The following is a 15,928-nucleotide window of genomic DNA, read 5'->3' as shown; positions in this document are numbered from 1 at the left end:
ACCCTTCAGCCAATTTGCAATCCATCTGACTGTGTAGGCATCAATGCCACAGTTGCCTAGTTTTTAATGAGGATGGGGTGGTCGACAGTGTCAAAGGCCTTGCTGAAGTCCAGAAAGACTACATCCACGGCGACACCTGCATTCAATGCTTTTGTGACCTGATCGTAAAAGGCAATCAAGTTGGTCTGACATGACCTGCCCCTAATGAAATCGTGGTTGCCCTTGAGCATCATCCCTGATGCCGGCCCATCACAGATGTGCTCCTTGATGATCTTCTCAAAGAGTTTCCCCAGGACTGAGGTAAGACTGACGGGCCTATAGTTGCCCGGGTCCTCCCTCCTCCCTTTTTTAAAGATGGGGACCACATAGGCTATCTTCCAATCATCTGGGACCTGGCCCGAGCACCACGAGTGCTTGTAAAGCCGTGCCAAGGGAGCGGAACCTGGGCCAGGACAATATCCCCCTGCCCCGGCAGCAGACAGCTCCCGGCCCCAGCTCTGTGATTGGACCCAGGGGGTTGGGAAACAGCTGTGGGTTAGGGGCAGATCCCAGCCCCCTGCCCTGATCTCCTGGTGGAGCAGCTAGCAGTGAGCCCAAGGCTGGGCAGGGATTCCACATTCAGCATGGGGAAACCGGAAGCTGTCCCACCAGTGGGGCAGCTAGCAGTGACCCCCAAGCTGGGCAGAGATTCCCTGCCCAGCCAGAGGCTTGCTGCTCACCGCCTCACTGGTGGATCGGTGCAGGGGGTGGGACCTGCCCCTCTTCCAAGCCCCATGCCTCGATCAGCTGACTGGGGCATGGGGCTGGGAAAGAGCTGTGGGGCTGGGACCTGTCCCAGACTGGGCGGCGAACTCTCCACATGCAGGGAGTTCCTGGCCCTGGTTCTGCGATTGAAGCAGGGGCTGGGAAATTGATCCCTGCCCCCGGGAGCTGCCTACTGCTGGGGTGGGCTCCAATGGTGGAGCCCAGGCTGGGACAATGCCCCCCTGCCCCGGCAGCAAGGAGCTCCTGGCCCTGGCTCTGCAGTAACTACTCCGCAGTTAATTTGCCACCTGCATTTGCAAATAGCAAGTTAACCACGGAGTAGACCAAATGACTGCATAGTAAGCGTCTGCACATGTAGATGGTGATGCTTACTGCAGAGTAAATTGGTCTACCGTGCAGTAAAGCATCTCAAGTAGACACTCCCACTAAAGACATATCCCCAGCCCATAACCACTTGTGAAATACTGGGGCAAAAGGAGGCACAAACATAAATCATTCATCACTACCATTCAAATAATAATTTAACAAAACCACTTGCATGTTATTTTCTTGCACTTTATAAAAGAATCAGCATTCAGCCAATTCTAACCGAGGTGAGCCGGATATACAACTATCATTTTCCTTTTCTTCACTTATTTTCCAAATTTTAGAGTATTGCATCGTTACATGGTTATAACTACATAGGAAAGGTGTTACTCTTTTTTCTTTATTCTTGTGATTTTTAATTAGCCACTTGCCATACTTTATAGATTTCCTTTACTTGATATTATTTTTCAGAAAAACTTACCTCTGTTGTGGTCCTGATGTCAGCAGATGGGCTATATGTGCTGATATCCGGTGGAGCAGTACCAACACTACTTTTAACTGGAGAACTAGGAGGAGCAGGCCCTGCCACAGACTCCACGTAAATGGATGACTGATACAGAATACCTCTCTTCTGAATCTTATTCCAGACTTTACCCATGATATCTGCCAATTCATACAGCAGCTGGACCTAGAAGGAAAAAAAAATTAAAAATTGAGTTCTTCATAATTAGGTGTAGAAAAATCATCACAGTCATCAAACTCCTCTGCTGAGATTTGAACTACAGAACTCGAGATTTCACAATGCCTAGTGCCCTGATAAGCAACTGAATTGCTATAAAATGAATTTATGACACCTAGGGCATGTTAGTTTTGATAAGAGACTTGTTTGTCTAAATATACAGTAGAAAAATCAAACTACAATATGCAGCTCATAAAAATATCAGTCACAAACCTGGTCTTGGAAAATTTTCATTAGTTTTAACAATAAAAAGAAATAAATAATTTCTGGCTTATTTAACAAATAGAGATACTGACTGTCCTTTTAGTGGACTCCTACAAAAAGGAAAGTTTGCATACACAAGTATGAACATAATGAATTACATTGAATGTAAAGAGAAATTTCTTTTTTAAATCATATTAAAATGACAATTCCATGCAGTACATGAAACTGCTCTCTCTACGGAGAAAGAACATCCACTATCCAGCTCAATACTCTCCTGGGATATGTCATTCCAAAATTCAGAAAACATGCTGTTTAACTTGCACATTGTTTGACTCAGTTCTAAGATATTTACACAATCTTTTGTAAATAAGCATTAATCATGGAATTTGTATGACAACATATTGCCACATACTGTATAAAACAAGCCCAGGGAAAACTGCAAACAATATATAAGCAGACCCACAGCTGGATACCATACCCAGCTTGCCGTTATAAAAAATGAAAATTCTCATATTTATAAGAGGTTTCAGCCCCAGGACACATCCAGTCTATGAAACTGGCTTCTTATGTGGGTAGAACAGACGAAGGAAAACACTGTTGTCAATCTAGATTTGATATAAAACAGTACTTGATTTTGTGCGTGTGAGTGTGATGAATTCTCAAAGATCATGCTACAGTCTTTCCTTAAGAGGTGAAGTGCTGGAATTTTACAAAGACCTCCTTAATACATCTTGGTTTTTCTTTTGAAGTTTCAAGGCTTACAATGAGCAGGTCATATACTTTTGACACATGCTTTTCTGTTAAAGTGCATTAATATCTCAAATGTACTTTATATCTTCACGTGTAAAAAAGTAATAATCAACAATGATGGCCATTTTGTCTGCAGCAAATTTGTCTTAGTAATGCTTAAAGAATGCCTCGTGTCCCTCATACTTTGATATGCAGTGACATTCATTTTAATCACTGTAACCAATTTTTGTCATTAGATGATTTTATTTAAAAACTGTTACTTACAGATTTCACAGATGGCTTCTACATCCTTGTAGAAAAGCACTTTCAGAATGATTGACATGATAACGCTCTTCAGAATCTTATCTGACTGAATTGTATCTTGTTAACTGATACAGGTTATTCTACCAAAAGCCTTTCAGGGAAATTAATAGGACATTGGAACAGACCCAAACTGTACATCCATGTAACTCCCCACAGACCCCTGAGTTCCTGGCACCAATATCTTTGTTAGTCAAGTGACCTGTGGGTAATTTAAGCAACTGTGGCCCTGAGGAAGCAGAATTTTGACAGTTTTAGTACTCTGCTTAGTTATAAAGGCACAAGCAAAAACTGTGGAGGGATGCTGTTACTGATGCATACTTTCATGCATGATCACAAACCACCTACTGATGAAGTCTGTTACCAATGGTTCCCCCCAGCTGCAGAAATGATGCTTTAAAATACCCTTCATTAAGGCTAGTAATTCTGTTCAGTATTAGGAGAATATATGTATAAAAGTGTATATATAAAGTTTATATATAAAATGAATATAATTATTTATTTTTAATGGGGAAAGTATGTAATGCTATTTTTTCTGGTTATATCTAAATTTTTACAAGTGGAATAAAAATTTAACAAAGATGATGTTCTTCTTAGGGGACTAAAAACTGATGCATATATTGAGATGTTTTCTGATCTCCCAGCTGCAGGGGCACACCATGTAGCCCCGGGGTTGGGAGATCACAGCTGCACCCTGCAGCTCCCAGTGTCCCACAGCTACTGGTCACTGTGGGGGCTGAGAGGTCCCTCAGCTGCAGGACTCCCAGCCCTGGCTGGGCAAGATGCACACCTGCTACTGAGAGCCCGGTTAGCTGACAGGGCTCCCACCTGCAGGGAGGACCTGCTACACGTGCTAATTAAAGCTGGATAGCAACCAGCTATAAAGTTAGTACACATGTTTGAGATCTAACTTTATAGCTGGTTGGACCTGTTTATAGTGTGACAGGTACTTTGCATGTGTAGCTGGTCTCAGTTAAATTGTGCAATCGATCAGTTAATCACATAATAGCTGTAACATGTAGAGGGGGCCTTAGAAAAGTGCATTTTAATTGAGTTGGATTGGTTTATTTAAATCTCATACGGTAATATACTAATGATGTAAAGGTAAGATTAAAGTCTGTGTAAGTTTAGGGGGAAAAACCCAGAAATTACTAAACTACTGACTTTTCCCACTGAAAGCGTATCAATCAAATAGAGAAAAATGGTTCTCTTAGGATATGGACAGACATAGTTTAACAAAGTTTAGCAAAACCAATCCAACTGTTTAACCCTGATTCATTTAGGTTCAAAGTTAGGGCAATTTAGCTCACTTGTATTGCTAGACTCATGGACATGTAACAATTACAGTAACAGCTGATGCACCGTCCTGAGCAACAGCCCCTCCTTTCCTTTTAAAGTGGCTAAAGTGTATGTTTGTCTGTACCCTGAAGGCATTTAATGTATGGTTGCCAGCAAATAACACTATAACTGCTTTTATCAGGCAATTAAGATCTATTAGGTCTACAGTCTCTGAAGTTCAGAAATACATAAAAGACAGAAAAACATTCACTGTTAGCTTTCTACCTAAGGTGCAATTCTACCTAATTCAAGGAGAATTTCATAGAAAACTGTGAAATTAGAGAAGTTTAAGTTTTTATTTTTATTCTTATGCAATCTTGTGCTATGATTTATCACCTGTCTTCCAGTCCTCTTACCCTGGACCATCCACTCACTGCATGAATAATATGTAGCAAGTAAAGCAGGATGGACTGTTATTTAAGCCATGAAACTACAGACTTTTATAACATGAGTGAGCATATACCAGATGAGAACTTATTAATGCTTGATATAACTTCATTTGAGAGAGAGAGCGAGCGCATATTTAAATTCTAGTAGCTTTTTCTTTCAGTTATGAATTGTGACCATTTTTCTTTGTTCATAGTCAACCCTTTCATAGTGGAATTTTTAATGTAGTGTTTTGTACAGCGTCAAGCACACTTTCAGTGCCTTAGTCATGTACTTTCCAGAAGAACATACAATATTACCTTTAGTTTAATTAATAAATCTATGGTTATATATGCACTATTTTACAAACTTTCCATTCTGTTTTCCTGTATAATAAAGGATGTCACTGCTAGTTTGAAAAACATCCCATTTTAAGTTGGTGACTAGCTGTATGAGAATCTAACCAAAAATTGCATTAGGCTATTTCAGTATATGCATCCACAGTGACAGCATTTCAGCATTTAACAATAGTACATCTGCAACTGATTTATTTCCATCAGCCAAATGATGCATTTATACTCTAGCTATTACATTTTGAGAAGAGTTTAAATTACAAAACTTGAGAGAGCTTCAAAGCAAATCTTAATCTAAGCACCCTGATCTTGATGGCCCAGTTAAAAAAAAATTAAGATGTCTAATAGAAAAAGCTCTCCAACAAAATGCAGAACAATTGTACTTAAATCAAGTTATTTTTAATTTCCTTTCATAAATCAATTAAATGGACCAACCTGGGGGTTTGAGCATTTTATTTCAAGTGACTCAAGGTCGACGTGGAGGCAGACAACAAACGAGTGTCTATATTCTGACCCTGAAGCAACCAGTTTTTGTGAAGTGACAGCGAGTGTAGAAGTGCAGCCCATGGGTTCCACTAAATTAAGTGTCATTTGTTGTCCAAGAACAGTATATACACTGAAATGATGTAGGCTAATAGTCCAAGGGAAAGCATCTCCTAATGATTAAAAAAAAAAAAGAAACAAAAAAATAGTTAATACATGTTAGTTGCATTTTTTTTTCCCTCAAAGGGACAGAAATAGAAAGAGATCAAATAAATTCCTAACACAGTGGATCTCAAGTTCATGGAAGTCTTTACTGGGCAATGAATCGGGCCCCAAGCTCTAATAAAAGATCCTGTTAGACACTGTGCCTGAAGATTAACACTAAGGTTATTTTATAATTGAAATTCAATTTGAATTTTCAGCTCAGATCACAAAAAACCCTGGAAAACAAGACAAAAGAAAAATATATTTTGTTGATTTAGTTGATTTCTCAGAATTATACTTTTAAAATCCACCTGAATACATCACAACTAGGTAAATAAAGGTATGAAGAAATGTCCATTTAAAGTGACTTCAAAGGGGAGGAGGAGGTGCTGGGGGGCATATGTAATTTTACACCAGCTGTTACACTTCTAACCATTACCTCTGTATAAGCCTGTAGCCATTTAAGTGCAGCAAAACTCCCCGGCTCTAACCTTGCTTCATTCAGGGCCAAAGTTAGGTCACTTATATCACTACAGATTCATGCACATGTAAGTTCCAGTGTAGCAGCCAATGCAGTCCTGGAGTAGCAGCTTCTTCTTCCCCTTTTGAAGCCACTACAAAGGTACATTTGTCCATACCCTATATGTCTACGTTATACCGATTACAGTGAATGCTTCATATTGCCTTGCAACAAAGAATTTTTCTTAATTAAGAGACCAAACTGCACTTACAGTGCATATCAGATAAGTGCATATCACAGTGCTTATGGTATCCAGGTTGTAGCCATATTGGTGCAAATAGGTGACTTTACCATACCTTCAGCAATCCCGTGAAATATGAATTTTCATTTCTACCTAGGAGAACTTTTATAATCTTTACAATCTCTTACACCTGAAGAAGGGTGCCTGTGCCTGAAAGCTTGCCAATAACTATTTTTTTTTGCAAATATCTAGTTGGTCTAATAAAAGATATCACCTCTGCCACAAGTTTTGATTCCTTTCACAATGCTTATCCCATTTTATTGGTTGATTATTACATCAATTATCTGCACATCAGTTAAGAAAAGAAATGGCTTGTATGCAGGAACTCTTCAGACCCATAGTCTACATTTTAACATAACTGTCCTCTGACTATAATTTGTGACACTGATCAGGAGCCACCTGTTTCAAGGCTTATAAGGCAGTCCTGAACTATGTCCTCAATGTCAAGGCTACTCTTAGTGGTACAAGGGATCTGCAAAGCAAGATAATGAACCTTAATGAGGTGTGAAGAGTTTTGGGCTGTTGTTCCTATAGTTAATGAGCATTTTTCACACTGAGTTTGGGTAAGTATATACACTGGGTAACTCAGACTTTTTTCAATCTCAAGGCAATATATATTCATTTAAGTACTCTTCTTTTGAAGTAGTCCCACTGATTTTCAGTGTATGGGGAACAGAAACAGCCCCTTGGTCACATGCACACTATCATTCATGCAGTTTTTAATAACTAGTGTGGTAGTTGGGGCATGGTGAGGAATATATTTCAGAAAGACAAGTAAATACCAGCTATGATCTGGCAGGCAAGGCTCTTCTGGTACATGCAATACCTTTTATTAGATCAACTGAATAGCTGGAAAAAAGCTTATTGTAAGTTTTCGGGCGCAAGCACCATTTGTCAGGCATAGGGAGACTCTGCTGGTGTTGTATGTTCTCCAAGGTAGAAAAGAAGCTAATTTACAACAAGCATGCCTATGAAAATGCAAATGAGCGGGAAGTTAGGAAGACAATGGATAGAGATGGGGGGGAGGGGGGGAATGTGTGAAGGAAAGCAAGTGGTCATCTGCAGGCAGGTTACCTGGGATATCAGATGTCAGGAAGGTTGTAATGCGTCATAAATACAGTATCTATATTAAGCCCATGATTTTTTGTACACAGTAAATTTATGAAGTGAAGTTTGTAGGCTTGTCTATTAAAGGTGTTTTGTAAATTCCCTTTGAGGATTAGAACTAAGAGACCAGAGAGGGAGTGATTGTCTTGTGAAAAGTGGCAGGCAAGGTTCTTTGAGTAGATGTGGTATTTTTTATTCAACCAACTGAGTAGCTGGAAAAAAAGTTCTTAGCAAGCTTTTGGGAACAGTCACCCTTCTTCAGGCATAGGGAATCTCTGCTGGTCTGAGACTTGAAGCAATGAGAGAAGCTAAAAGCATGGCAGGATGTCAGGGAGATGTAAATAGGTAGAAATTAGAAAGACAAAAGGTAAGGAAGAAAGGGGAGGTGGAAGAAGGCAGGGGAACAAAAAGGGAGACATTACAGTGATAGAATACAAGGTAGAAAGGAGGCTATCTATGAAAAAGGGAATAGTTTGAATAAGGAAAACAGGAACGAGAGAAGTCAAAAGTGTGACAGGATGTCAGGGAAAATATAAATAGGTAGCGATTAGAAATTAGAAAAACCAAAGGTAAAGCAGGGAAGGTAGGGGGAAGAAAGCAGGGGGAAAAAGGCTAAAGGTAAACATACAGAGGCAGTAAGACAAGGTGAAAAAGAGGCATCAAGGAGAAAGGAAATATATGGAAACCATGAAGACAAAGGGCAAAAAAGTAGGGGAGGAGCAGGGAGGGCAGAAAAGGTGGGGTAGTCTCAGACCAGCAGAGACTTCCTATGCCTGAAGGGTGACTGTGCCTGAAAGCTTGCTAAGAACTTTTTTCCAAACTACTCAGTTCGTCTAATAAAAGATATCACGTCTACTCAAAGAACCTTGCCTGTCTATGCCCTTAGACTAACGTGGCTACAACCAAAAACCCAGCAACTTGTGAGAAGTGGGCACCCACAAGTAATGGGATATTTTTCTCTTGGATGGATTTTCCATGTGCGTTTATTCTGGTACGCAGTTGTTGTTTGGTTTCTCCTACATATTTTCCATCAGGGCATTTGGTGCACTGGATGAGATCTATTATATCACATCTCCCCAAAGACCCTTGCCTGCCTATGTCCTTAGACCAATACAGCTACAACCAACAACCCTGCAGCTATGATTTGGCATATACATTTGTATGCAATTGCATGTGGACTAGCTATTTATGCCTTCCAACAGAGCGTAAAGTAGCAATCTTCCTTTGGCAGAAGGCTAGTCAGGCCACCTAAGTCTTTCACTCTCCCATGTACCTTCAGGGGGGATGTTGCCCTCGCATCCTGCTGAGCAGGTCTGCGGACTCTGCCAAGAGTGGAGGGAGCCCCAACCCCTGCTTCCCCAGGGAGTCAAGCATGGGGCTTCACTGGTGCAAGTGTGGAAGCTGCAGGTGTGCAGCGCAAAGCCATCATGATAGAGGCAGCAGGGCAGGCTGTCCTTGCCCCCACATGCAACGCTGGCCAGAGCCATGCTCTGCTGGGCACTAGTGCCTGTGCCAGGCATGAGCTCCCTGAGCGTCCCCTATCTGCCACTGCTGCCAGCAGTGGGGGCTGTGCGACATGCAGGGGGAGTGTGGGGGAATCCCATACCCCACAAAACTATACCCAGCCCCTACAATCCCCACTGACCTATACACACACCCCAACATACCCTATTCCCCCACACAGCCACCCCCCCACATACATCACTACACACACACACACACTGCCCCATACCCCAGCCCTACACAATATAAAAGACTAAGACTTTATTTTGAGTTATTATGCAATCCTTTCTATATACAGTACACAGACACAAATCATGACAAATATTTTTTGTAATAAAATTAAAATAGGTTATAGTAGGTGTTTGACTTTTAGTGTACAATTTGTTTTTTTTTCTGGTTCTAAGATGACAATCCCCACTCCCAAAAGGAGCAGTTCTGGGGGCAGGGGGAGGGACTTCTGGTGGCAAAGGTCAGGGGTTAGGTGGCAGGACTTCTGGTCCCAATATGGTGACCAGGGGGGTGGGGCAACTGTGAAGGTGTGGGGCTACCTATGTGGTCCTTGCCAGCTCACCAAAACTCATTAAGTGGCCCTCCACCCAAAATAATTGCCCACCCCTGCCCTAGTAGCATATTAAGGTGGCTGCAACTTAGATACAACTAGTTCTCTCCATGTTGTCTATGGAGGAAGAGGAAAAGCAGAAGGCCCTTTAAAGCAGGCCTTTAAAAAGACAAAGGGAAATGCTTTTCAGTGAGGAAAACCTTTGACAGCTAAACTAGACAAAGATGAACAGATCTGGCTGTAGCAATCAGAGGAGGTGATCTGATGTGGGGTGGTGGGGAGGAGGGGAGAGCGAGCGAGAGAGAGAGAGAGAAATAAGGTCCAAGAAAGGGGCCAATAGTCTCAGAAAGACAAATGAACTAAATCTCACAGAATACTCAGCAGGGATGAAGAAACCTAGGCAGGGAATGGATTATATGCATTTTCTATTTACCAGTAACATGGAACCTTTATGTTTCATGGCTGGTAAAAAGAAAGAGGTGTGTTGGATTTAAAAATCCCTCTGGAAAGTCTGTCTCATTTGCATCAATTTTTGAATGTTCTTAAGGATTAATCTTTATACCAGAATGCCCAAGAGGGCTGAGCTCTAAGGAGGGTAAAGTCTTGAGGCACTGGTTTTGAAGCCTAGGGCAGTTGGATTCTGTGGTCCCACTTCCAAGGGGAAGAATTTATGCCCACTGAGATCACAGGAACAAATGGAGCACAAAAGCATACAGACCTAGTGTGTGCAAATCCAAACACAGCAGTTTGTTGAGTGTCAAACCAGTAGGAGCTTGACTATGTCTGTAACACTTTGGGGATTATCCTATTGGAGGAAGAGGCAACATGGTGAAGTGGATACAATGGTAGGAAGTCTACTACAGACATCCAAATCAGGAACAAGAACCGGACCATGAATTTGCTAGGGAACTGGCTGAGGCTGCACACTCTTGGTACATGGTTGTCGTGGGAGACTTCAACTACCCAGACATCTCATGGTAAAATAATTAGGGTATTATTGTAATTGTTTTTGTTTGTTTTTCCTTCCATGGCTATTACTACTAGAACCATCATAAATTTCATATACTTAGCAATAAATAACTTTTATAGTCAAACTGGTGGTAACTGGGTATATTTTTCCTTCTCTACTTCCCCTTCCCCCCTTGCTCTGCAGCAATGCTTCGTTTACCTAAGCCAAAGATTCCATGTGAAGCCCAAAAATACTGTGGGGTCCGCTCATCAAGAGGCTACCACTACTAGGACAGTTAGGGCAAAAAATTGGGACATGCTAAGTTTGAGACACATAAGGGGATCAGTTTGGCTCAGACGTGCCCTAATGAATTGAATGCTGGCCCATGAGGGTGCCAGCTGGACACCCAGCCTGATTCAGAGGTATTCTGTTTACCTGTGTGCTTGTGTCTGACTGCATTTTATTGTTACCTTAATGAACTGATTCCTGGCATACGAGGGTGTCAGCCTGTCCATGTTGATCAACCCAGCCAGGTCAGGCATGTCATGTTAATTTGTGTGTGTGCGTGTGTATGTATTTGACTGATTTGGTGCTTGGAGGAACCCAGCCCCACTGAAACTGAGTTCTGCAAGATAGCTCCACTGGGGGTGAGGACTTGCAGAAGGGAGAGATACAGCTCCAGATAGAAATGCAAGTAACACAAGCAGCACGTTGATAGAATTATAGAGACCCCACGCATGTACCCCTAATAAATGAGCGGACCCCAAAGTGACGGGCAAATCTGGTAACACTAGCCCTGGTGTTTATAAATGCCACTTTTAGGCTCTGCATGGAATTTATTCTTGGCAGCATATTGGCTCAAACACTAGAGTATTTTTAATATTTATCACTGCTCTCTTCTATGCTGGTAGCCTGACAGAAGTGTTCTCCCATGTGGGATATCCAGATTTTTTTAACTAACTTTATTTTACCTTCAAATGTTTTGTGAAGATTAATTCAAATAATTAACCAGGAGTTAATACAGAATTGGTGGTATCTCTGTACAATTTAAGTGCACCCTAAGATGGCTGCTGAATGTGCTATTTTGATTATTTTAGCTAACAATCATGTTGTCTATTCATGTTATCTGCCCATCATAGTAAAACATATTGATAAAATAGTAGAACTGCAACTCATTTTTGTTACATATTTGCTCCCACATTTATTGGTTAATGTCCTTTTTTAACTACCTTGTTGCAGTAATAGCAGTTGTCTGTGATCTCTAACAAGTGTGAAATTGTTCCTTTTTATTACTGGAGTGGAAAAATAATCTTGTAATTAAAGTTTTGGGATTCAAGGAGTCTGGATTCTATTCCCTGTTCAGTTAAAACCAGCCAATGTAATCTTAAGCAAGTCTCAGTCCCAATCTGCCTCAATTTTCCCACTATAAGAGGAGGTTATTTCATGGGATGCTATGAGGATTTGTACATTATTGATATTTCAAAGTGCTCTCACATTGCTCACTATTGCCTTTTATTGAAAAGTATTATTTATTGTCTTAATAGAAAGCTACAACAGTGGGACAAAATCCTTTGTAAGCAACAATAAAGGAAACATTTCTATAATTCCTCAGCCCTCTTAGGTGGGGTGCAAAGAATACTATTAAACACACAAAACATTGTTTGCAACTAGATGCACCAAGTAGGATGTTACATAGAAGAGCATAAGAGAACCCTACAATGAGAATTCCAGACATACAGATACTGAATAAATGGGCTGTATTTTCTTCTAAGTATAAGTCATAAGGAGGTAGCATTTTAGGGTGACATAGCCAGATATTCAGGTTTTGATGTACTTGCAGCTGGGAAAGTTCTGAAAACATAAAAAGGTTGTGCTTGGAATGTTAAAGAGTTTGGCCACAATTTAGTCCAACTTCTGAAATACAAATGCAGATTATCACTGGGATCATTTATTGTACTTGGTCTGATAACATTGCATGATGGAAAAGCCAGAGTGGAGACAGCAACATAAAGGAACATGGCAAGTTTCTATTCTAAAGTACAAGTTAGCTTTTCAGTTGAGGAATCATTGTTTGTACCACTCAGAATCATGTGCTGAGAACTCTGACCAAATCCAGCAAAGTACTTCAGCGCACATTTAACTTTAAGTATGTGGACTTCAAAACAAAGCACATATGCAAATATTCTGTTAGATTAGGCTACAGTACTGAGCACTAAATTAGCAACAGCCAAAAATACAGTATATTTTGCTACTATTAAAATGCAGCCTTCAGTCAAATTGTGATGCAACAGTGAGATTGTTAGCATAACAGCAGTTTAAATACTAGTTTTCTAAAGTCATTGCTCTCAGGGATATTCCAAAAATAAATTTATCAAATATAGAAAAGAGAGCAGCTTAGATCAACCCTGCCTGGGCCAGAGACAAGGGGAATGGAAGTAGAACAGAAGAGTAATCCTAAATGTATTAGTATCATGTGATTCGTGGGGACAGCAAGGAAAATGGAGGCTATTCAATTTCTTTTTTATGTTTGCTTAGAGATTCTTAAACATCCTAGTGCTGTAGTACAGCTGTCCTTACTCAGGTGACCATAATATATTTTTTTTACTAATAGTTTCATTAAAGTGAATATATTTAAGTAAAATATCACTTATAGCACATTATGGCATTCCAGTGTGTCCAACTTGCATAGGCTGTCCCTTCACAGATAAAAAGCTTGGAATCCCTTGACTTAAATGAGTGGTAGTGTGCACAGCACAATACCATCTCATAAGAAATAGTGAGTTGGTATCTAGAAATTTCAGCAACTATATTAATACCCATATGTTAACTACAGTTAGTCATGTAGTTAATATGTCAGCATATTAACTGTATTAATGTATGGCTGTGGACAGATGTATGTTTAAATAGTTTTATAATAGAAGGAGAGTTGCTGCTCAGGAACATGCATCAGCTATTCCAGTTTAACAGTTTTCTCACTGCTATACCAAAACAGAACTTATACCAGAGGCTGTAAATAGACTTAATTTGAGGTGGGCCTGACTGTCTTGGTAGTCAACTTGGATCAAAACAGGCACAGCTCAGTCATTTATACACATTGTCATTCTAACTTGCACTGCTGCTCTTTTGTCAGTAGGGCCTCTGACAGATATTATCCTTAAGATGCGATCAACTAGTTAATCATGTCTTAAGTAGCAACCTGGCCACATGTTCATTCAGTCAATGGTGTAATAAAACAAGGAATAAGGCTAGAAATAGATGTCACTGAATGGAGCGGGTCAGCTGTGCTATGATGGGTCAACAAACAGATGATTCAACTGGAAGAAATACATGTTGCCCCTTGTCTCATCCTTGATCTTGCAGGATAATGGGCAATGTGAGCCCTTTGCATTCCCCACTGCCCCTGAACCGTGCTGTGGGTCTGGGGCAGGAAGGAATGTGAAGTTTCCCCTTACCCAACCAGTTCTGCATGGACGTCTATTTGTTCAACATTTGTGCCGACTTAAAAATTTTAAGGTGGCTAGCACAAATGAGATTTCAGACAATGTCTGTTCATATTCATAGATTGTAAGGCCAGAAGGGACCTTGGAAGATCATTGGGTCCAGCACCCTGCACAAAGCAGGAAAGATAACGGGGGGTCAGGTGACCCCAGCAAGGTGACTGTCTAGTCTCCTCTTGAAGATTTCCAGGGTAAGTGATCACACCCCCTCTGGAGGGAGCTTATTCCACAGTCTGGACACCCTGACTGTGAAGAAGTTTTTCCTAATGTTGAGCTTGAATCGATCTTCCAAGAGTTTGTGGCCATTACTCCTGGTTTTCCCTCAGGTGGCCTGGTGAACAAGCCCTGGCTGTACCTGCTCAGCAAACCCTTGCTGTACTCCCCTAGTGTAGCGGTAAGCTGCTACCAGGTCCCCTCTCAAGTCTCCTTTTCTTCAGGCTGAAGAATCCCAGATCCCTCAGCCTTTCCTCATATAGCTTGCCATGTAAGAGTCTGATCATATGGGTGGCTCTTCTTTGGACTCTCTCAAACTTGTCCACATCTTTGTTAAAGTGTGGTGCCCAGAACTGGTTGTAGAACTCTGGCTGTGGTCTCACCAGTGCCAAGTACAGCAGAAGAATCACCTCCTTGGTTTTGCTGGAGATGCATCGATTGATGCATGCCAGAGTATTATTTGCCCTACTGGCTACAGCATTGGAGCTTGCTCATATTCATACTGTAGTCTATTATTATCTCCAGGTCCCTTTCATTCATGGTGCAAGTCAGTTTGGTACTGCCAAGCCTGTAGGTGTCTGGAGGGGAATTGGGTGGCAGGCAGCATCCACGAGGGGGACAGGCAGCATCTGTGAAGGAAATTGGGGAGTTGGGGGGCAGATGGGGTCTGAGGGTAGTTCCTGGGGCCTGGGAGGGTTTGGTGGGATCAGGGGGCTCACGGGGTCCATGGGAGGACTTGAGAGGGGACCAGGGGCTATTTTTAGCCCCTCCAACCCCACCCTCCCATCCGCTTCCCACCATCAATACTTCCTTGTCTTCTGATAGTAGCGAATAATGATAAAAGCGGCACTGAGAACAGCTTGTGGGATGGTGGGAGGTTCGGCTGGGGGGCAGTGAGGGGCCAGGGGCCTGAAAATAGCTCAGTGTCAGGGGCCAGACAGGAAAAGTGCAGCTCTAGGGCTGAGGCAAGCAGCTGGGCTTTCCCAGCCTTGGGGGTGTGAAGGTAACAGTACAGAAGTTCTACGCATTGGTCTAACCTAGCTTAATTAAGTTTGAGTGTACATCAATAGTTCCACCTGCATGCTCCTATAGTTAGGGACCTACCAAATTCATGGCAGAAGTGGGGAGTGCTGTGGCTCCTTTAATCTTGCAGGTTTTCCCGCACCCCCAATTGGTGGAGGGGCCCTGTTTGAAGCTCACTCCTGATCAGCGGGGAGGCAAAAACTGCATTTTTAAATATCGCCCCATTTTTGCCCCCTGCCACTGATGGGCTGAGGGGCCCCAGATGGTCCTGCTCTTTGCTGCTGACTGGCATGGAGGCAAAAATGGTGCCATGTTTAAAACTTCAGTTTTAGCTTCCCTGATAATCTGAAGGGAGTGGCAGGTTCCAGCTGCAGCCACTTCTCTCTGCTGCCCAGATGCAGCCCAGCATAGGCAAAATGCTTGGCTGTGGCACTGCACAGGGTGAATGAGGCCCCAACCATTGAAGCGCTTGCTCTGTGGACCACAGGTTGTCAACCCCAGATTTAAA

General features: G+C 41.9%; 1 protein-coding gene across 1 annotated transcript in view; it reads right to left on the bottom strand.

Moving 5' to 3' along the window:
* The window catches only part of LOC102383327 (vacuolar protein sorting-associated protein 13B-like), a gene marked incomplete at its 3' end in the record, with an annotated part of 448,314 nt that overhangs the window by 109,978 nt on the left and 322,408 nt on the right, over window positions 1-15,928 (bottom strand). The window contains exons 11-12 of the mRNA XM_025193225.1: window positions 5,557-5,777; window positions 1,553-1,759 (exon numbers count right to left, since the gene is read on the bottom strand). Of these exons, the coding sequence (XP_025049010.1) occupies window positions 1,553-1,759; window positions 5,557-5,777 (428 nt within the window). The remainder of the gene's footprint in view (window positions 1-1,552; window positions 1,760-5,556; window positions 5,778-15,928) is intronic.

The sequence above is a fragment of the Alligator sinensis genome, unplaced genomic scaffold (genome assembly GCF_000455745.1).
Source record: "Alligator sinensis unplaced genomic scaffold, ASM45574v1 scaffold497_2, whole genome shotgun sequence".
Lineage (NCBI taxonomy): Eukaryota > Metazoa > Chordata > Crocodylia > Alligatoridae > Alligator > Alligator sinensis.
Note: the sequence above shows the minus strand (reverse complement) of the source record. Positions and strands in the feature narration are given on the sequence as shown.